The sequence below is a fragment of the Pseudorasbora parva genome, chromosome 19 (assembly GCF_024679245.1).
Source record: "Pseudorasbora parva isolate DD20220531a chromosome 19, ASM2467924v1, whole genome shotgun sequence".
NCBI classification, from domain to species: Eukaryota; Metazoa; Chordata; class Actinopteri; order Cypriniformes; family Gobionidae; genus Pseudorasbora; species Pseudorasbora parva.
Genome location: NC_090190.1, coordinates 854,396 through 878,499, shown reverse-complemented (window position 1 = coordinate 878,499; position 24,104 = coordinate 854,396). Strand labels below are relative to the sequence as shown.

The following is a 24,104-nucleotide window of genomic DNA, read 5'->3' as shown; positions in this document are numbered from 1 at the left end:
AACTCATAGACAACAACTTAGTAAGACTGAACACAAACAAAATGCCCACATGAAGAAAATCTTATTCTGCAAATTACAAACTGCATGTAGTAAAATATGCATCCGAGAGCGATTCACACAGCGTTATAGTCCAGTGCGACTTGTATATGTTTTTTTCCTCTCCATGACGCATTTTTTGACTGATGCAACTTATAGTCCGGAAAATACGTTAATCATGTGAATGGGGAACAAGTCTATGAGAGCAAAACATACAAACAAAAAAAACATGCTTAGGCAACGTGCACACAAACCCTGCTGCTCCTGACGACACACTGATGACTTAAGACACGAACCGATCGGTTTCTGTGAGAAACACAACAGTATTTGTTATTTTTTTACCTCATATCCCGACGAGTCTCATCAAGTTTTCCCATCGTCTATTACTTCTGTCTGATGAGGTCAAACTGGCGCGATCATAGATATATACCATGTGTATTCCTCATTCAACCAATCCGTGCAGGCCCTAATGATGATCTAGATATATATATATTTATGATCGCGCCAGTTTGACCTCATCAGACAGAAGTAATAGACGATGGGAAAACTTGATGAGACTCGTCGTGATATGAGGTAAAAAAATAACAAATACTGTTGTGTTTCTCACAGAAACCGATCGGTTCGTGTCTTAACACATCAATGTGTCGTCAGGAGCAGCAGGGTTTTTGTGCACGTTGCTTAAGCATGTTTTTTTTTTTTTGTATGTTTTCCTCTCATAGACTTGTTCCCATTCACATGATTAGAAGACTGGCACACAGCAACGGTTGAGTTAAAAATCTTCATTTGTGTTCTCCTGAAGAAACACACACACCCATGATGCCCTGGGGGTCAGCAGATCAACATCACAGGCTCATTTTTGGGTGAACTATCCTTTTAAAGGGTTAGTGTATGGAAGCAAATAAGAGACATAATTCTTAGAAATTTAACAGCCACTGAATACTTAGTTTTGAAATATTTTATTTTGAAAAATATTTATCTAAATTTATTTGCTCTGAATTCACCCCTTTGAAATTATCGATGAATATTTTTCAATGCTCACAAATTAAAGATAAAAAAAAAAAAGATATTAGTGTTGAAATCCGATGGCTCAGAAAGGCCTTCATTGACACCAATGTCATTTCCTCTCTCAAGACCCATAAAGGCACTAAAGACGTCGTTACAAAGCCCATCTCACTACAGCGGCTCTACAATCATTGATGAAGAGGCCAGAATAGAGTTAGTGCGCAAAAAAAAATACAACAACTAAAACACAGTTTCGAACTGTTATGAATCAGTGAATCGATTCACTGATTCATAACGGTTCGAATCTTTGTTTTAAAGTCGGCCCATCACTATATAGCTTTTTTGTGCACAACAAACTATTCTCGTGGCTTCAAAACATGATTGTAGAGCCGCTTTGGGTGAACTAACCCTTTCAAAAATAACTTAATTTGGTTCTGAAGATGAACAATGGATGATATTTTTTAATAAATGACAGAATTTTTATTTTAGGTGTGTTGTCCCTTTAATTCAAACTCTGCATTAGGGATGTCAATTTTCACAAATTCCCATGATCGATCGTCGTTTAAATTAACGATCAATTAATCGATTAATCGTTAACCATAATACTGAAATATGCGTCTACAGCAGTGGCTTATAGCCGACAGCATGACAGGATGTGCAATGCTGCTCAAAACGCATGTTCTTCACCAAATGAATGAGAAGGATTTTTTTTTATCTGAACAAAGGGCTATGGGACTGTAAAATTAGTCGGTTATTTATAATTTAATTAAATGACTACATTTAATAACCAAATATAACCTGTAATACAACACGAACGCCGCCTCAGATCTGTAAATTCAGAATGTGTGGACGCACTTCCAAGAACAACACGCTGAAACGTCACCTAAACCCAATTAATTCAAAATGATTTATTAAAATATTGTTTTCATTAATGTTATGTAATGTGACAGTCCCAATCATAGTTATTATTAGTCGTGCGTTGCTGTTTGCACTGCGTGAGCTGAAGCCGATGCGCTGAATCAACACCGGTAGTTACACTGAAGCTCTGCTACCGCGTTATTTAACTCAACAAAAAGCTTCCTATATGAGATTAATCAGATTTATATAAAGTTAATCAAATTTTACAAATTATATATCTTCACAAAATGATGCGAATGCACAAGTGAACTTGAATTGAGTTGCTGATATTCATATTCAGAATGGGAGACGCGCTCGTCCTGGAACAACGCTCTGAACACGGCACCTAAACCCAATGACTTTACAACCATTTATTAAAACAGTGTTCTCATTTCTGTTATATAATATGACCGTCCCAATCATCGTTATTATGCATTGCTCTGTATGCGCTAAAGCCGAAGCACTGAATGAAAACCGCTAGCCATCACTGACTGAAGCCATTTGCTAGTGCGTTTTATTTCGCTGAAAGAAACGCATCCTATATGATTGATCACATAATATAACGTTACAAAATAAATGTAATATTACAAATTACTTCAGCACAATCTGATGCGAATGCACAAGTGCACTTGAACAAGTTAGATGCGCGAGTCAGAATGCGTGACATGTGCACGCGCTCTTCCTGGATCAACGCAATGAAACACACGGCAAATAAACCCAAATACTTAACAATCACAATGTTTTATTACAATAGTGTTCTCATTAATGTGGTGTAATATGACAGTCCCAATCATAGTCATTATTAGTTGTGCATTGCTGTTGGAGCTGAAGCTGATCACAGACTACCGCTCGCCTCTAACGTTAATTATTAACCAAATGCATCCTTATGAGATAAATCAGCTATAGGCCTGCACAAAAGAAACACAATATTACAACTTACATTTGCACAAAACAAAAGGCTGTGAATGCACATGCAAACTTGCAGTCATGATGAAGGAGTAACTCCAGCTGTAAAATGGTTCCAAACAGAACTCGGGCACGCTCGCTTCATTTTTCCTCCCGTTTCCTCACACACGCGCATGACCCTGCTTAATCGATGATCGATAAGTCTTATCGATCAAATGTCTTATCGACAATTAATCGATCATCGATTAATTGTTGACATCCCTACTCTGCATTGATGATATTTGAATGTAATTCATTCTTCTTTGGATCATCATTTCTTCGTTAATATTGTTAATTGTCTTCTGCAGGTGGCCTGGCCAGAGCTGATTGCCATCAGGAAAGCATGCATTAGCCTAGAAGAGGATTACAGACCAGGAATAACATACATCGTAGTACAGAAACGCCACCACACTCGACTCTTCTGCTCCGACAAAGCTGAAAGGGTGAGAAGAAACTTTACTCACTTCATCTGCTTGATAAACATTTCAAGGGTTAGTTCACCCAAAAATTAAAATGTGATGTTTATCTGCTGACCCCCAGTGCATCCAACATGTAGGTGTGTTTGTTTTATCCAGTAGAACAACTGTGTGTAGGTCATATCATGCATGTGAATGGGTAACAATTCTATGAGAGCAAAAGAAACATGCTTAGTCAACATGCACAAAGAGCCCTGTGGCTGATGACGACACACTGATAGCTTAAAGGGTTAGTTCAGCCAAAAATGAAATGTCTGTCAATAGCTCCTCTCCCTAATGTCGCTCCACACCCGTAAGACCTCCGTTCATCTTCACACACAGTTTAAGATATTTTATATTTAGTCCGAGAGCGTATGCAAGTGTATGCACACTATACTGTCCATGTCCAGAAAGGGAATAAAAACATCATCACAGTAGTCCATATGAGACATCAGTGGGTTAATTAGAGTCTCTTGAAGCATCCAAAATACATTTGGGTCCAAAAATAACCCAAAGTTTTGTAATATCGGATTTTCCGATAAATGGCGCCATCTTGTGGACATTTTCAGAATTGCATACAAGCGCGCCATTAAAGGACTTTGTCTGAAGGGAGATTATCAACAGCGGTGTTCAGAGGTAAAATAACCTGCATCCCTTAATTAATCAACTTTGTTTAACATAACAGTAATGCAAAATTGAGATGTTATGAGATGATGATATGTATAGTTATGTAGTTTAAACTTGACGGAGTCAGTCAGTCAAGGTAAACCGTCATGTCACAATAAAGATGTAACGTTAACTTCACATGAATGAAATAATACAGCCACGAATGAGAGCATGCTGGAAATAAAAGCGCCGAACTCATTTCTCTCTCTGTGTTTATTCTCAGTCGCGTTCAGCCGTTTTCTCACCGAGGTGTTGCTCCAGCATATCGGCTAGTCACCAAATGTAGACTGACTCGTTTAAAACTCCTTAAATTATATTAACGTCTGCTATATAACATTTATGTAATAAACATCTAATTAATTACAGCTCCGTGAAAATGAAGTATTATGCCTATTTAGCGAGACGTGCAAGTTAAACGCAGAGATGAAAACGGCGTCATCAGGATTTCATAGATATGCATAAACATTCATTTTGATACCGTACTAGATGAGATTAACTCTTAAGAAAAATAAACAAACCAGCGAATACCTCAGCTTTTACAACGTGCATATTCCAGAGAATAATCACTCTTTAGTCTATTAAACACATAAACCTTTTACAACTGTAGTTTATGCTTATATTCATGCTCATAGTTACGGGGAGTCGATAGACTCAACTCTCATTTATATTCTCCATTTGAAAACATTAGACTTTATAAGTGCATTTTACCTGTTGTTAAAATGGCTGTATTTATAAATAAAAAGGTAAAACAGCATTAATGTTAAAAAGACTGCACTGTATTAAAATAAAAAAAAATTACTATTTATTGATGTAAATGTCTTTTGTTCTGTATGTAAGGGAGTGAAACTGCAAACATTACAGTGTTTAAAAAGCTCAGTTCATTGCTGTAATTGTAAAAAACAGAAATAACACAATAAGTAAATATCAGTTCTATATATATATTGGTTATCGGCACATGCAAATAATCGGTATCAGTTATTAAAAAATCAATATCAGTCGATCACTACTGACGGCTGTCCAACCACATAAGGAATTAATGACACAATTTACATTTTTGGATGAACTAACCCTTTGTTTTTGAGTGACTGGTGTATATAAAGCATTGTCATGTCCGGATTAAATCAGGCATTCAAGTTTCTTTGCATTGCCTCAGGTGGGGAAGAGTGGCAATGTCCCAGCAGGCACCACAGTGGACAGCACCATCACACACCCCTCAGAGTTTGACTTCTACCTGTGCAGCCATGCTGGAATCCAGGTGAGTTTTGGCCCCGATGCTCATTTGTTAAATAGTATGTCCATTAGACTGAGTAAACCCAGCCTGATCTGCCGGTAATTCGGGGGGAGACAGAGCGTGTTTAGGCCACGCCCACAACGGGGGGGGGGGACGACAATCCAACGCTCTTCATTGACTTTGCATTGTGTGAAGCAGTCGCCTCGTCTTTTCTTACTTATAACAAGAAACAGAACAAACGTCTAAAAGCTGATATGTGACGAGGTGTGCAGCAAACAAGCTAAAAAAACACATAACTACGTTTTTATAAGCTGCCGATCCCAAAAAACGAGCGTTTAGGAGTCAAAAGTGGACACAAGACGTGAAGCTTCAGCAGGAAGAATGGGTCAATTTTGGGATCCTGACATTCAGTATGCCTACGTGTGCAGTAAACGTGTTGTCAAATATCCAAATGTCAGTTTTATATTTATTATACTGATTACTTTCCCCTCCAGTGGGCGCAGTTCTCACTGTAATATACCAAGTCGCGCTCTGACTCAGGTGCCTGTATCCACTTTTGTGTCTTTTAAACGTTCGGTTTTTGGCTCAACAGCTTATAAAAACTTCTGGCTTTTTGTTTCTGGGTTTTTTAGCTTGTTTGCTGCACATCTTATTACAAAAAAACAAACAATGTCTAAAAGCTGATGTGTGATAAGTCAGAAATGATTAGGAGGCGCTTCCCACAATAGAAATGCGGGAATGGAGACGGTTGGTTTGTTCCCCCCCGGTGGGCGTGGCTTCAGATTATGACACGTGTCGCTCTGTCTCTATTGGCGAGTTTACCACAATGACAGATAGAGAAGCAATGGGTCGATGCTCGTTTATCACGCCTCTTGTGGTCTGATTGGTTGAAGGACTGTCCAATTGTGTACAGAGTCATTTGAATAATGCCCGTTGATCACGCCTCTTGTGCAGTAGAAACTACAGAGCAGACTCTACAGACAATTGTTCAATTTTAAATTGAGCTTGTTCTGGTGATAGCCACACTGCAAAAAATGCTTTTCTTACTTAGTATTTTTGTCTCGTTTCTAGTCCAAACATCAAAACGTTCTTAAAACAAGAAGTATTTACTAGACAAGCAAAAGTAATTATCTTGTTTTGGGGAATAATAACTCAAAATTAAGAGTTTTTGCCTAAAATAAGATAAATAATCTGCCAGTGGGGTGAGAAAAATAGATTATTTATCTTATTTTAAGCAGAACTCTCTTAATTTTGAGATATTTTTCCCCCAAACACAACTAATAATTTGTACTTGTCTAGTAAATGTTTCTTGATGTAAGAATTTTTAGAAATTTTGACTAGAAACGACAAAAATACTGAGTAAGAAAAGCATTTTTTGCAGTGCATACAATATATTGATGGCTTTTCATGCATCTTCTCCTCCCGCAGGGCACCAGCCGTCCCTCTCACTATCACGTATTGTGGGATGATAACTGCTTCACCGCAGACGAGCTGCAGCTGCTGACCTACCAGCTCTGCCACACCTATGTACGCTGCACCCGCTCCGTCTCCATCCCCGCTCCAGCTTACTACGCCCGGCTCGTGGCCTTCCGCGCTCGCTACCACTTAGTGGACAAAGACCATGACAGGTACATCAGCACTAAAGCCGGACGCTCCTGTGGCGGGGAAGGAGTTCGGCCAAAAATGAAAATTATCCCATGATTTACTCGTCCTCGAGTCATCCTAGTGTGTGTGACATTCTGCTGTCAGACGAACACAGTTATATTAAAACATTTCCATTTTAAAATAATATAATCTATTATAAAAGTGCATCCATCCATCATAAAAGTGCATCTATCCGTCATAAAAGTGCATCTATCCGTCATAAAAGTGCATCTATCCGTCATAAAAGTGCATCTATCCGTCATAAAAGAGCATCCATCCGTCATAAAAGTGCATCTATCCGTCATAAAAGTGCATCTAGCCATCATAAAAGTGCATCCATCCGTCATGAAAGTGCATCCATCCGTCATAAAAGTGCATCCATGCATCCATCCGTCATAAAAGTGCATCCATCCGTCATAAAAGTGCATCCATCCGTCATAAAAGTGCATCTATCCGTCATAAAAGTGCATCTATCCGTCATAAAAGTGCATCCATCCGTCATAAAAGTGCATCCATCCGTCATAAAAGTGCATCCATCCGTCATAAAAGTGCATCCATCCATCATAAAAGTGCATCTATCCGTCATAAAAGTGCATCTATCCGTCATAAAAGTGCATCTATCCGTCATAAAAGTGCATCTATCCGTCATAAAAGTGCATCTAGCCATCATAAAAGTGCATCCATCCGTCATGAAAGTGCATCCATCCGTCATAAAAGTGCATCCATGCATCCATCCGTCATAAAAGTGCATCCATCCGTCATAAAAGTGCATCCATCCGTCATAAAAGTGCATCCATCCGTCATAAAAGTGCATCTATCCGTCATAAAAGTGCATCTATCCGTCATAAAAGAGCATCTATCCGTCATAAAAGTGCATCTAGCCATCGTAAAAGTGCATCCATCCGTCATAAAAGTGCATCTATCCGTCATAAAAGTGCATCCATCCGTCATAAAAGTGCATCCATGCATCCATCCGTCATAAAAGTGCATCCATCCGTCATAAAAGTGCATCCATCCGTCATAAAAGTGCATCCATCCGTCATAAGTGCATCCATCGGTCATAAAAGTGCATCTAGCCATCATAAAAGTGCATCCAGCCGTCATAAAAGTGCATCCAGCCGTCATAAAAGTGCATCTATCCGTCATAAAAGTGCATCCATCCGTCATAAAAGTGCATCCATCAGTCATAAAAGTGCATCCATCAGTCATAAAAGTGCATTCAGCCGTCATAAAAGTGCATCCATCCGTCATAAAAGTGCATCCATCCGTCATAAAAGTGCATCCATCCGTCATAAAAGTGCATCCATCCGTCATAAAAGTGCATCCATCCGTCATAAAAGTGCATCCATCCGTCATAAAAGTGCATCTATCCATCATAAAAGTGCATCTATCCGTCATAAAAGTGCATCCATCCATCATAAAAGTGCATCCATCCGTCATAAAAGTGCATCTATCATCATAAAAGTGCATCTATCCGTCATAAAAGTGCATCTGTCCATCATAAAAGTGCATCTATCATCATAAAAGTGCATCTGTCCATCATAAAACTGCATCTATCATCATAAGTGCATCTATCCGTCATAAAAGTGCATCTATCATCATAAAAGTGCATCCATGCATCCATCCGTCATAAAAGTGCATCCATGCATCCATCCGTCATAAAAGTGCATCTATCCGTCATAAAAGTGCATCTATCCATCATAAAAGTGCATCTATCCATCATAAAAGTGCATCTATCCATCATAAAAGTGCATCTGTCCATCATAAAAGTGCATCTATCCATCATAAAAGTGCATCTGTCCATCATAAAAGTGCATCTGTCCATCATAAAAGTGCATCTGTCCATCATAAAAGTGCATCTATCATAAGTGCATCTATCCGTCATAAAAGTGCATCTATCATCATAAAAGTGCATCTGTCCATCATAAAAGTGCATCTGTCCATCATAAAAGTGCATCTATCATAAGTGCATCCATCCGTCATAAAAGTGCATCCATGCATCCATCCGTCATAAAAGTGCATCCATCCGTCATAAAAGTGCATCAGTCCATCATAAAAGTGCATCTATCATCATGAAAGTGCATCTATCCGTCATAAAAGTGCATCTATCATCATAAAAGTGCATCTATCCGTCATAAAAGTGCATCTGTCCATCATAAAAGTGCATCTATTATCATAAAAGTGCATCTATCCGTCATAAAAGTGCATCTATCATCATAAGTGCATCTATCCGTCATAAAAGTGCATCTATCCGTCATAAAAGTGCATCTATCCGTCATAAAAGTGCATCTATCCGTCATAAAAGTGCATCTATCATCATAAAAGTGCATCTATCCGTCATAAAAGTGCATCTGTCCATCATAAAAGTGCATCTATCATCATGAAAGTGCATCTGTCCATCATAAAAGTGCATCTATCCGTCATAAAAGTGCATCTGTCCATCATAAAAGTGCATCTATCCGTCATAAAAGTGCATCTGTCCATCATAAAAGTGCATCTATCCTCATAAAAGTGCATCTGTCCATCATAAAAGTGCATCTATCATCATAAAAGTGCATCTGTCCATCATAAAAGTGCATCTATCCGTCATAAAAGTGCATCTATCCGTCATATAAGTGCATCCATCCGTCATATAAGTGCATCCATCCGTCATATAAGTGCATCCATCCGTCATAAAAGTGCAATCTATCCGTCATAAAAGTGCATCTGTCCATCATAAAAGTGCATCTATCATCATAAAAGCGCATCTATCCGTCATAAAAGTGCATCTATCCGTCATAAAAGTGCATCTGTCCATCATAAAAGTGCATCTATCATCATAAAAGCGCATCTATCCGTCATAAAAGTGCATCTATCCGTCATAAAAGTGCATCTATCCGTCATAAAAGTGCATCTATCCGTCATATAAGTGCATCCATCCGTCATATAAGTGCATCCATCCGTCATATAAGTGCATCCATCCGTCATAAAAGTGCAATCTATCCGTCATAAAAGTGCATCTATCGTCATAAAAGTGCATCTATCATCATAAAAGTGCATCTGTCCATCATAAAAGTGCATCTATCATCATAAAAGCGCATCTATCCGTCATAAAAGTGCATCTATCCGTCATAAAAGTGCATCTATCCGTCATATAAGTGCATCCATCCGTCATATAAGTGCATCCATCCGTCATAAAAGTGCAATCTATCCGTCATAAAAGTGCATCTATCGTCATAAAAGTGCATCTATCGTCATAAAAGTGCATCTATCCGTCATAAAAGTGCATCCATCCGTCATAAAATTGCATCTATCGTCATAAAATTGCATCTAGCCATCATAAAAGTGCATCCATCCGTCATAAAAGTGCATCCATCCGTCATAAAAGTGCATCCATGCATCCATCCGGCATAAAAGTGCATCTATCCGTCATAAAAGTGCATCCATCCGTCATAAAAGTGCATCCATGCATCCATCCGTCATAAAAGTGCATCTATCCGTCATAAAAGTGCATCTATCCGTCATAAAAGTGCATCCATCCGTCATAAAAGTGCATCTATCCGTCATAAAAGTGCATCTATCCGTCATAAAAGTGCATCTATCCGTCATAAAAGTGCATCCAGCCATCATAAAAGTGCATCCATCCATCATAAAAGTGCATCTATCCGTCATAAAAGTGCATCTAGCCGTCATAAAAGTGCATCTATCTGTCATAAAAGTGCATCCAGCCATCATAAAAGTGCATCCATCCATCATAAAAGTGCATCTATCCGTCATAAAAGTGCATCTAGCCATCATAAAAGTGCATCTATCCGTCATAAAAGTGCATCTATCCGTCATAAAAGTGCATCTATCCGTCATAAAAGTGCATCTAGCCGTCATAAAAGTGCATCTAGCCGTCATAAAAGTGCATCCAGCCGTCATAAAAGTGCATCCAGCCGTCATAAAAGTGCATCCATCCGTCATAAAAGTGCATCTATCCGTCATAAAAGTGCATCCATCCGTCATAAAAGTGCATCTATCCGTCATAAAAGTGCATCTAGCCGTCATAAAAGTGCATCCATGCATCCATCCGTCATAAAAGTGCATCCATCCGTCATAAAAGTGCATCCATGCATCCATCCGTCATAAAAGTGCATCCATCCGTCATAAAAGTGCATCTATCCGTCATAAAAGTGCATCCATCCGTCATAAAAGTGCATCCATGCATCCATCCGTCATAAAAGTGCATCCATCCGTCATAAAAGTGCATCTATCCGTCATAAAAGTGCATCCATCCGTCATAAAAGTGCATCCATGCATCCATCCATCATAAAAGTGCATCCATCCGTCATAAAAGTGCATCCATCCGTCATAAAAGTGCATCCATCCGTCATAAAAGTGCATCTATCCGTCATAAAAGTGCATCTAGCCGTCATAAAAGTGCATCCATGCATCCATCCGTCATAAAAGTGCATCCATCCGTCATAAAAGTGCATCCATGCATCCATCCGTCATAAAAGTGCATCCATGCATCCATCCGTCATAAAAGTGCATCCATCCGTCATAAAAGTGCATCCATGCATCTATCCGTCATAAAAGTGCATCCATCCGTCATAAAAGTGCATCCATGCATCCATCCGTCATAAAAGTGCATCCATCCGTCATAAAAGAGCATCTATCCGTCATAAAAGTGCATCTATCCATCATCGGCTCTAGTGGTTAATAAAGGCCTTCTGAAGTGAATTGATGGGTTTGTGTGAGGAAAAATATCCAAATTTAGCTAGTAAAATATCTAGCTTTTAGTGAAGCAGTTAAATATGGATTTTTTTCTACATATTTTTTAATATGACTGATGATTTGAGGGAGAGTAAATCATGGGGTCATTTTCATTTTTGGATTGAACTAACCCTTTAAGTGAGTACCTACAAACTCTTGATTTTGTTTTTGAGCTCTGCTATAATAGGTTTTCATGCACGAATGTTCAAAAAACAAATTTTTCCCATATTTGACCTAGTTGCAGCTCCTCTCTTCCCAGTCTGTCAGTAACGCTCTGGTGAGTTAACGCACTGCTTAACCGCATCGTTGTAGAAACTAACTAGCTAGTTCCCAAAACTGGTCACACCTCTGTCGTTTGAGGCAGGTTAGCTCGACAGAAGTCGCGTGCAGGTGTTTATTAATATTTCAATAGGATGATAGATATAGAACGTGCTGAATGTTAGCTTGCTTATTGTGCTCATGAGCATGATCTGTCCATTTTAACAAGAAACTGCTTCTAACCATAGCGACACCGCGACTGTTGTTGGCTCCATGGTTTCGGAAAATGCCAAAGCGTAACAACGGAACTTGCGACCATAGCTGGTTTTAAACCGCACCCCTGTTTAGTCCCTATCATTCTGAAAGCACACTATGCTCTGATTGGTCGGTGTTTGGGAAATGTTCCGCCCCTTACCATAACCCGCAGTTTCAACACACGACTAACTAACTCAGCCAGGCCCCGCCCCTTTATTCTGCACATTAATTATTATAATGAGGAATATTGTGACGTGTTTGTTCCCGGAAGAAAACTGGACTGAACTGGAGGCGTTTCGGCGGTCTCAACACATGACGAAGGCCCAATCCCAAATCTATTTTATACCCCTTTGAAACAAAGTGGCAATGCGTAGGGGTAAAACACACACACACACACACACACACACTGCCCCTAAACCTACCCATCACAGGAAACATCCTGTATGATTTATAAGCCTTTTGTAAAGTGGGGCCATGGGTAATGTCCTCATATTTCACCCTCTCCTGTAATACCTGTGTCATACCCATGGCATTATATACATTTGAGTCCTCATATGTCACAAAACACACACACACACACACACACACACACACACACACACACACACTGCCCCTATGGGTAATGTCCTCATATTTCACCCTCTCCTGTAATACCTGTGTCATACCCATGGCATTATACACATTTGAGTCCTCATATGTCACAAAAACATGCCCACACACACACACACACACACACACACACACACACACACACACACACACACACACACACACACTGCCCCTATGGGTAATGTCCTCATATTTCACCCTCTCCTGTAATACCTGTGTCATACCCATGGCATTATACACATTTGAGTCCTCATATGTCACAAAGACAAATGCGCGCCCTTCATGATGTCATACAGGGCTATACTCCGGAGTACAAAAATCATTCTGAAACTTGTTCTAATCCTGAAGGAGTGTATCTGGCACAGAAATCCAACTCATGTTTTGAACTGTTGTCCATGTTTATCATGAGAATCAACTCTTTAACAGTGTAAGCAAGCATGAAATGGCTTTAATGCTGTGTGTGTGTGTGTGTGTTCTGTGTGCAGTGCTGAAGGCAGTCACGTATCAGGACAGAGTAATGGCCGAGACCCTCAAGCCCTGGCCAAGGCGGTCCAGATTCATTATGATACCCAGCACACTATGTACTTCGCCTGACGTCAGCCAACAGGAGGCGCACTTCTACACTCCCTCTCTCTCTCTCTCTCTCTCTCTCTCTCTCTCTCTCTCTCTCTCTCTCTCTCTCTCTCTCTCTCTCTCTCTCTCTCTCTCTCTCTCTCTCTCTCTCTTTATCTCTCTATCTCTCTCTCTATTGCGGCCAAGCAGTTTTGAACCCAGGGGGCCATCTGTCAATCCAGCCGAAATCGGTCGGCCTCGGAAGAACCAACTTCTACCAGCAGTCCTGGCCTTCAATGCACAGAGAAGAAAAATCAATTTGAGCCATTTTTAACCTTTTTTTTCCCCTTTTTTTTTCCTTTTTCTTTCTTGTTTGGATTTTTGAATGTTTTTAATTTGTAATATACACTGAGTGTGAGCAAAACCTGCGCCATTGGTCAAGGCAGCTCTGGCTCTCTCAGCTAAGCTGGACTCTGTCTACTTTTACCTCAAGCCGCCATTGGCTGAATCTTGTCACATGTCTTTTTGGGGATTAGGGCGGGGCTTGCATGTCTTTGGGTGGGGTGGGGTGGGGGGGATCTTGTTTTGTCTCCTTTCTATGGTCGTATTTGGACTCTCCTCTCAGTCTTTTACAAACGAGGTGACCATTACCCGCTACCGTTTGGTGCGTACAGGTGTGTGTGTGTGTGTGTGTGTGTGTGTGTGTGTGTGTGTGAGTGAATGACTTCATGTCTCATGGCAGGCCACTGAATTGTAAAGGGAAATCTAGGAGCGAACTGCTGTAAATGCCTCGTTTTTTTTATATTAACACACACATAGATATATGGAAAGCAAATATATGAATATTCACAGCTCTATTGATCTAACAGGCTTTCATAAGCTGGTGGTTTTGTGTAGCAGTAGCATTACCCATGGGCGGACAGGATGGTTATTTTACAGGGTTGAACCATTGCACAGTTACAGACCGGCTAGGCTTGCAACATACAGCACTCTCCCTTCTTTTATGCATTTATACATAAGATTCAAATCAGATTTGTAAGAGTTTAATATAAATGTTTTTTTGTGGTAAACTTTAGATAATCGTCGTTCTTGTCGTTTGATCAGTAATTAGGAGGCATTGTGTTTTTTTATAAAGCTTCATTTCTTGTGGCAATGGTATTGAGGGCCCAAAATCGCTTTGGTTTGTCCTTTTTCATGTTCGAGATGATCAGTTAAAAGAACGTGAAGTTTTTAGGGAGGAGGGAATGTTCAGCAGTTATATGAATTTTACACTTAAAGTGTGTTTTACTTCTGTGTGTGTGTGTGAATCTGAATAGGTACGGAGGCTCGTTTCCGTCACTAAATAAAAAAATAAACAGAGTAATTTGCGACTTTTTATCTTAAAATCCAGACTTTTTTTCTCACAATTGTGAGTTTTAAAGTCACAATTCTGATATAAACTCCCAATTGCGTGATATAAAGTCACAATTATTTCTCAGTCAGAATTTTGACTTTATATCACGCAATTGCGCGTTTATATCTCAGAATTGTGAGTTTATAATTCGCAGTTGTGAGAGAGTCAGAATTTTGAGATAAGTCGCAATTCCTCTTATTTTTTATTAGTGGTGTAAACGTGCTCCCGCAGACAGGACCCGTGCATGAAGACACAGCGGTCGGAACAGTCTCCGGCGCTCACGCCTCGGCAGGGCTTCCGCTCTCCAGAAACCCTTTTGTAATAAACCGTCCGTAAAGCAGCAGGTTTGCTATGAATGAGTTTGAGCGCCAGCCTGTCGTTGGCGTGGACGCTGGCGCCGCCATCGGAGAATCACTGCAAAAAATGCTCTTCTTACTCAGTATTTTTGTCTTGTTTTTAGTTCAAACATCTAAAAATTCTTACATTAAGAAACATTTACTAGACAAGTAAAATTATTTTGGGAAGAAATAACTCAAAATGAAGAGAGTGTTTGCTTAAGATAAATAATCTGCCAATGGGGTGAGAAACATAATCTTAATTCAAACAGAAAACAAGATTATTTTTCTTATTTCAAGCATAAACTCTCTTCATTTTGAGTTATTTCTTCCCCAAAAAAATACAATAATTTTTACTTGTCTTGTAATTCTTCTTGTTTTAAGAATTTTTAGACGTTCGGACTCGAAACAAGACAAAAAAACTTAGTAAGAAGAGTTTTTTTGCAGTGAGCGGACAAGGGCGTCACATGCAATAAATCGGAATAGGCTATGGCTTCCACAGTTTGAATAGTGTGTGTCTGTGTCCTTTTTAGGCGGTTCGCTGAGTTGTTACATGAGCGTTTCTATCATGATATCATTGCAAAGCAATATAACCCAAAATCTAGATCAATTTAAACGCTGTAATCGTCGATGTGGCTGTTGGTTGGACTTTATTGCCGTTTGTTTGTGTACTTCTTTTGCTTGTATCAATCAGTGGGAATGTGCATATGGTGGACTAGCTCTTTAGGCTAATTGTGGAAAAATGTTCAAATTTAAACCGTGCTCGCCTGCATGCCAGAGTATTGTTATGAAATATTTATTACGGCGCGGATTCTTATGTTTTTTTTTCCAAGACCGTAGCGATGTTGTCCGGGATTTTAAAGGTTTTCTCCGTAACTCTGAGGGACAGATGTTGAAGGCGCGAGCATGCGGTCTTTGCGAGCTCCGACCCAAACGAGGTACTTTCTTCAATCACGGGCCGCTAAGACTAATTGTCTCGAGCTTTTGTTCCTATTTTGGTTTCCCGTCTGATTCCCTTTTTGCTCTCCAGCGCTGTGGCGCCGCCCTGGTGGCTCCTCCACACATGTGCAAGGATTACCTCTCTTAAAGGGACAGTTCATCCAGAAATGTAAATTGTGTGATTAATTCCTCCTGTGGTTGGCCAGCCGTCAGACCTCCGCTCATCTTCACACACAGATGAAGATATTAGTGTTGAAATCCGATGGCTCAGAAAGGCCTTCATTGACACCAATGTCATTTCCTCTCTCAAGACCCATAAAGGCACTAAAGACGTCGTTACAAAGCCCATCTCACTACAGCGGCTCTACAATCATTGATGAAGAGGCCAGAATAGAGTTAGTGCGCAAAAAACACTAAATAACGACTTATATAGTGATGGCCGATTTCAGAAACAAAGCTTCGAACCGTTATGAATCAGTGAATCGATTCATGATGCGAGTCGCCAAAGTCACGTGATTCGATTCACTGATCCTAATCATGAATCGATTCACTGACTCATAACGGTTCGAATCATGAATCGATTCACTGACTCATAACGGTTCGAATCATGAGTCGATTCACTGACTCATAACGGTTCGAATCATGAGTCGATTCACTGACTCATAACGGTTCGAAGCTTTGTTCTGAAATCGGCCATCACTATATAAGTCGTTATTTAGTGTTTTTTGCGCACTAACTCTCTTCTGGCCTCTTCATCAATGATTGTAGAGCCGCTGTAGTGAGATGGGCTTTGTAACGACGTCTTTAGTGCCTTTATGGGTCTTGAGAGAGGAAATGACATTGGTGTCAATGAAGGCCTTTCTGAGCCATCGGATTTCAACACTAATATCTTCATCTGTGTGTGAAGATGAGCGGAGGTCTGACGGCTGGCCAACCACAGGAGGAATTAATGACAGAGTTTACATTTATCGCTGAACTAACCCTTTAACCTCTCGTCTTGTTTTTAAGCCATTCTCTGCCCCGATTTAAAGAGAGCATGATTTTTTTTAAACTCCTATTTGATATATATGGCTTTGTTATTTGAATAACGTGTATTGTAATTTAATTTTTTGTTTCTCTTACTGGTGTGTAGCTTTTTTGTGCGGTTCTATTCTCGTGTTCTGAGCTGTGTGATTTGTGTCCGGTAGCAATAGTGGGCACTTGACCTTTGACCTGCTGGGAAACGCTGTAGTTTCTCCATCCGGTGCCCCGTCAGTTGCTGTATTGCTTTGTGACATTTAAAAAAATAAAATCTCCCCTCCTTTTTTTTTCTTCATTTTTTTTCTTTTTTTTTTTTTAGCCTGCAGGGAATATTTGTGTTATGTGCAAAGTAATAAATTGGTATTTTATGCCTATAACACACACACCTTTGTGTCCTGTCATTATTGAAGTGGACGATCCGATGTGTTGCTGATTAACCCTCTGGGGTTCTTCATTTATGGGTCACACTCAGGACCTTCGGGTCTAAAAGGACCCGGAGGTCGGGAATAAAAGAAAAAAAAAATTGAGTAAAATCAATGAAATATATTTTTGTTCAATAATATTTTTTCTTTTCTTTTTTGGTGTTTTGAGATAATTTTATGATTTATAAATAATATTTATGCAATAATTATGACCCATTTTTTCCCATTGAATATAATAGAATTTTATTTTATTTTTTTTTTCCTTTTTTTATTAAAGCTGTATTTCATTTTAGAGTCAAGCCTAGGCCTCATGAAAGCATTTTTTTTATTTGATTGGTGCCATCTGGTGGACACAGTGAGCATTTTTATCACGCAATAGCACATTTTTACCACTAGAGTGCATTACAGAACCTGTGTGTGTGTGTGTGTGTGAGTTTTTGTTTGTCTGTTTTGCACTCTTGATGTTTTAGAGATTCACCCCTTCACTGTTGAGTCCTTTTTTTCTGCATCCTGGCTGATTTGTAGATTATATGCACAAAAAACTCTGTATTTTCATATTTTTGCCAATTTCCCATTCATTTCCTATGGGGGTCTTTTTTGACCCGAAGGCCCCGAGTGTGACTATTTTTTTTACGACCACTTAGACTTTTCCAATCCTGTCCCCAATTTTTTTTTTTCTGTCCATATACCAAGTACCAATACCCTCACCAAGTTTCGTACCATTCAGATGAAGCTACGATTTTTAACATTTCTTTCAAAAAAAAATTCGGGTCAGAAATGACCGAAGAACCCCAGAGGGTTAAAGGCCGACTCCGGTGAGAAATGACCCTCGGGGTGATTAACAGATGGTCAGCGAGTAGATCGTTCTCTGGGATGCGTTTGTAAAGAGTTTGCATGTAGGGACCCTCATGATGCTGCCGTGTTAGTGTGAGGCTATTTTGAGCTGTTAGTGGTATTAACTAGCGGTTTAATTTCACTCACCCTGCCCCATAGACAAGCGTTATAAGCTAATCTGTTTTTAAAGATACAACTCTTTACATTCGATTTCCATGAAAACGCATCCCAGAGAACGATCTACTCGCTGACCATCTGTTAATCACCCCGAGGGGCATAATGTAGATGACCCTATAAGAGAGATTCCTGATAGACCGTCTGCAACAACAAAACACCTTTTAGAGAAGAAAAAAAATCATCCGCTGACTTTCAGAGCTGCGACAGAAACGACTTTCCACTTCGAGGACCTTGATAGAAATGTAGTGGAGTAAAAAGGACGGTATTTGTCTTTCAAATGTAGTCAAAATCATAAGTTTACAGAATAAATAATACTCCAGTAAAGCACAGATACTCAAAAAGTGAACTTCAGTACAGGACTCGAGTAAATGTGCTGAGTTACTTTCCAAAAAAGTACAATTCCTGAGAAAAACTACTCACTGTAACGAGAGCATTTGTAATTCGTTTCTTTACACCACTGTCATGGTTAGCTCGTAATAAAGTATAAGCTAAAATACACCTTTACCAGCTTTGGTCACCATTTATTTTCCCTGTAGAGCAGCTCGGACGTTCTGATCTTCTTTTGTGTGACCCCGAGGAAAGTAAGTCATAAAACTGAAATGAGGATTTGTGTTTTTGTTGTTTTTTCAATGTGATTGGAGGATTGCATTGTGTGTGGATCCTGATGCCTACAGATCAGCGGATTATATTACATTTCTTTATTCTAATTTCTTTTTCATTTCTTTTAAGCTGCATCTGTGTTTGAATGTTAAACCACAGTAGAGCTTCTCTGTGGGCCGTCACTCTTTTGTCTGCTTTTTTTGTTTTGTGCCCCCCCCCCCATTTCCTGTCCTGTTGCCATGACAACTGTTGCCAAGGAGAGCCAAGAAAGGAAACTTAAACCAGGGATCGTGTAGCCATAATATTTAATTCATCACCAAATGGAGCAGGACAAAACAAGGGCACCTGACAGCATTTGGATCTAATAATCAGGTCGGGTTTTCAAACTTTATGATGCCAAGGAATCCCCAAATATGATAAACCTTTTATGGGACGCCCTTCTTAAAATCCATCTATATGCGACCCTGGACCACAAAACCAGTCATACAGGTCACTTTTATTAATTTATCATTTATCATTTTTACCCACACAAATGTATTGTTGACTATGTCCATCATGGCTGGTTTTGTGGTCCAGTGTCACATATTTTTATGTATGAAAAACATTTAAACTGTTGATAAATAGTAAGTGTGACATTATAAATACAACATACTGTTTCCAAACTAAAATTGACTATAATTAATGTTGGATGTACACTATAAAAAATTATTTAAACAAAAAGTGACCTGGTTGCCTTAAAATTTTGAGTTCATTGAAATTACAATTTTGAGTTAATACAATGAATATTTTTTTGAGATTCGACAACCTTTGTTAAAATATTATTAAAAGATTTTGTAAGCATTTTGGGTAATTGTGTGTGTTTTATTTCTGATGACGCAGTGAAACATGACACTGTGCTATTTTCATGATTTATCACATTTGTTATGTGGTTCAGATACAATAATATTTTGACTTTCTATTTATTAAACAAATTTTCTTCATTGTATCAACTCACATTTTTAATTTCAACCAGGTTACTTATTTTTTTAAGTTAAACCAAAAAAAAAAACAATTTTTTTTACAGTATATAAACCTGAATAACATTTTCCATTAAAAATTATTTGTGTAACTTTCACAATAATTGTATGTAAGCAGCGTATGCACTGCGTTAAGAACCCGAGTGAGCGAGATAAAGGGGACTAGAGTGAGAAAACGTCTTACATTACATTAGAATGAACAGTAGACTTTAACCGTTTGCTTTGTCTTTTTAGTCCCGGAAATTGTCGAGGGACCTCTTAGAACCTTCTTGAGGACCCCTGGAGGTCCCCGGACCCCAGTTTGAACACCCCTGTGTTAGTGTATATAATCATTTTAAAATGAAAACTGGTTTTGATGGAAATATAGTAAGTTTGAGTCTGTGGAAATCTGTGGAGTGAGAATGGGTTTAACAAGAAGGTTCCTGAGTATAAATCAGGGAATAGTGATTAAAATGGATGATATGAACGTGTTTGAGAAAGAAATGGAGGAGAGGTGATCTAATAAAGATGGTTCATGTATGTGGGCTGTAAACTGAAGGATGGTTTATTTTTATATCAGACCATTATTGTGGATCTGACCATTTCATTATATCATTATTTTTTAATGATCTTAACAACTGTTTTAACTATGCTTGTTTTTTAGTTTTTTTTATTCGTACACATGGTATTATTTTTTCTCGTGCATTTGTTACCACTATTTTAATTTATTTCTATGTAAAGCACTTTGAATTGCCGTTGGGTATGAAATGTGCTTTATAAATAAACTTGCCTTGCCTAAAATGCAAAAACAACAGCACTATCAGTCACCGTGAGCTTATCGGATCATTTGTTCCATTGTGTAAAATATCCTTAAAACTTCACAGCCGTTTAAATTCACACTTTAATGTGGTTATACACGGCAATAAATGCTCTTCTTATTTAGTATTTCTTTCTTGTTTCCTGTCTAAATATCTAAATCAAGATGCATTTACTATCAGTAAAATAACATAAGATATTTATTCTTGTTTTCTGGGTAAAAATATCAAAATGAAGAGAGTTTTTGCTTAAAACAGGCAAAATGATCTGCCAATGGGGTGAGAAAAATAATCTTGTTTCTTGTTTCCGTCTCAATCAGAAATAAGATTATTTCTCTCACCCCATTGGCAGATCATTTTGCCTGTTTTAAGCAGAAACTCTCTTCATTTTGATATTATTTTCAACAAAACAAGAAAAAATATCTTATGTCGTTTTACTGATCTTGTAAATGCATCTTGATTTAAGAAATGTTAGATATTTAGACTAGAAACAAGACACAATTACTAAGTAAGAAGAGCATTTTTCGCCGTGTACGGAGTGTTTTCCAGAGAAATGGACAGTTGAGGATTTTACAGAAATGCCCACAAAACCAAACAGGCCCTCGATTTCTGTGTTCCTCTGTCTCGAGCCCTCTTTTTCCAGCGGCCCTTTCAAAAAGCCTTGAGCATATTGTTGATTGTCTTTGTGTTAATTGATTCGCTCGCCCTCCCTCCCTCCCTCGCTTCTCTCGCTCCATCTGCCTTTATATCCCTCCATCCGCTGCTTTCCTTTCAGGATGTGTTTCAAAACTGGCCCACTTGAATCACCTGTAAGGCTTATCAGGCCGGCCAATAGGCGATCCCCGCTTTGACCGCAGCCAACCAACCTGTGAAGGTTTTGTTGCAGGGAGGGATGCTTTTGTTGTCTAAAGTGGCCTGAAGCTCAGCACCCATTTTGTTTCTGCTCTCGAAAAGATTGTCTAATGTAAAGATCTCTCCTTAATGGCTGCTCTCCTCACAGGTTTCTTTTTCATCCAAATTAAACCGTTGGATAATTGACGGGAGGACTTCATTCAGACTCTAGGTTGTGTTTGACGTTGATGGTCCTTGGAAGTAATGCATCTTTGACAGCCAATGTATCCACGTCACGGTGTCAAATTCAATCAGCTTGACCTGTTAGGGTAAGACAACACCGGACAGGGTGTTTCTTTACCAAAAAGACTACAGTGGATGCCAGGCCAACTTCTTACCCTTCGGACGCAACTCTCATTGAAGTTCAGTCAGTCCCATGTGTGCGAGATGAGACGAGAGGCAGCAGTGCTCTGAGTTCTTCAATTATTCATCACCTCAAAAGAAAAGACCGGGCGAAAGTGAGCACCACTGTCTGAGAGACCGAAAGACGGACTAGAATGCAGCTGAACTAAACTAACTCTGAGAAATTTGGGGCTGACGGAAACGGATTGGCAAACGTGAGCAAAAGACGGCGTTTGAAAGACAAAACCAAGAGGAACTTTCTTGAAGAACTAAACAAAACTAATTGCTCAGGATTGGCAAACGTGACCAAAAGATTGCACTAGAATGCAGCTTAAAGAAATCTGAGATGACTGAACATTTTAAAGAGAACTGAGCGACGTTTCTTAACGAGGATTGGCAAATGTGACCCAAAGACGGAATAAAAACAAATTTTGCTCTGAGAAATTTGAGACGAAACTGGCTAGGAATTGTCAAGGAGGACTGAGCGACGCTTCTTGACGAGGATTGGCAAATGTGACCCAAAGACGGACTAAAACCACATTTTGAATTGAGAAATTTGAGACAAAACTGGCAAAGAACTCTTCTTGCTGAGGATTGGCAAACGCAACAAGACCAGAAAATAGGTAACATTTTGCATTGAGAAGTTTGAGACAAAACTGGCAAGGAACCTTCTAGAAGGACTTAGCGGCACTTCTTGCTCAGGATTGGCAAATGTGACCCACAGACGGACTAAAACCAAATTTTGCTCTGAGAAATTTGAGACGAAACTGGTTAGGAACCTTCAATGAGGAATGAGCGATGCTTCTTGACGAGGATTGGCAAATGTGACGAAGCCAAAAAATAGACAATACTGCAACTGAACACAATTTTGCATTGAGAAGTTTGAGACAAAACTTGCAAGGAACTTGAGGAAATCTGACCTACACTTATTGCTGAGGATCGGTAAAAGTGATCCAAATACGGACTAAAACAAAATTGGGAACTGAGAAATTTGAGACAAAACTGGCAAAGAACTTTTGAGGGGGACAGAGTGACTCTTCTACCTGAGGATTGGCAAAAGTGACCTAAAGAACGACTAGAATGCAGTCAAAAAAATGTGCATTGAGAAGTTCTTGCATTGACCTTATATAGAAGGATTCAGAGTGACACTTCTTGCTGAGGATTGGCAAAGTGACCCAAAAACGTAATAAAACCAACTTGTGAAAATTTGAGACAACACTTGCTAGGAACCTTCAAGGAGGACTGAGCGACTCATCCCGCTGAGCATCGGCAAACGCAACAAACCCAGAAAATAGACACGAATGCAGCTGAACAACATTTGGCATTGAGAAGTTCTTGCTTTGACCTTTTAGAAGATACAAAGCAACACTTCTTGCTGAGGATTGGCAAAAGTGACACAAAGAGGGACTAAAACAAAATTTTGAGAAATTTGAGACAAAACGGACTAGGAACCTTAAAGGAGGACTGAGCGACTCTTCCTGCTGAGGATCGGCAAAGGTAACCCAAAGGCGGACTAAAACCACATTTTACTCTTGAGAAATTTGAGGCAAAATTGGCAAGGAACTTTTGAACTACGCTTATTGCTGAGGATTGGCAAAAGAAACCTAAAGATGGACTAAAACCAAATTTTAGACACTTGCTAGGAACATTAAAGGAGGACTGAGCGACTCCTCCCGCTGAGGTTCGGCAAAAGTGACCCAAAGACGGACCAAAACCAAATTTTGAGAAATTTGAGATGACATTGGCAAGGAACTTTTGAGGAGATCTAAACTACGCTTATTACAGAGGATTGGCAAAAGTGACCCTAAGACGGACTAAAACCAAATTTTACTCAGAGAAATTTAAAACGACACTTGCTAGGAACCTTAAAGGAGGACTGAGCGATGCTTCTTGCTTAGGATTGGCAAAAGTGACCCAAACACGAACAAATAAAAATTAATTTGGAGAAATTTGAGACAAATCTGGCAAGGAATCTTCTGGAAGGATTCAGAACGACACTTCTTGCTGAGCATCGGCAAAAGTGGCCCAAAGACGGACTAAAACTAAATTATGAG

At 39.3% G+C, this 24,104-nt stretch overlaps 1 protein-coding gene across 6 annotated transcripts in view; it reads left to right on the top strand.

Moving 5' to 3' along the window:
- ago4 (argonaute RISC component 4) overlaps positions 1-13,839 on the top strand; it is a 51,263-nt gene extending 37,424 nt beyond the window's left edge. For 3 of the 6 annotated variants that reach the window (XM_067426675.1, XM_067426674.1, XM_067426673.1), the window contains exons 16-19: positions 3,189-3,323; positions 5,155-5,256; positions 6,661-6,860; positions 13,221-13,839. In XM_067426675.1, the coding sequence (XP_067282776.1) occupies positions 3,189-3,323; positions 5,155-5,256; positions 6,661-6,860; positions 13,221-13,329 (546 nt within the window). In that variant the 3' untranslated portion in view covers positions 13,330-13,839. The remainder of the gene's footprint in view (positions 1-3,188; positions 3,324-5,154; positions 5,257-6,660; positions 6,861-13,220) is intronic. The other 3 variants (XM_067426678.1, XM_067426676.1, XM_067426677.1) reach the window with 2 other exon arrangements.
- Positions 13,840-24,104: the final 10,265 nt, after the last annotated feature.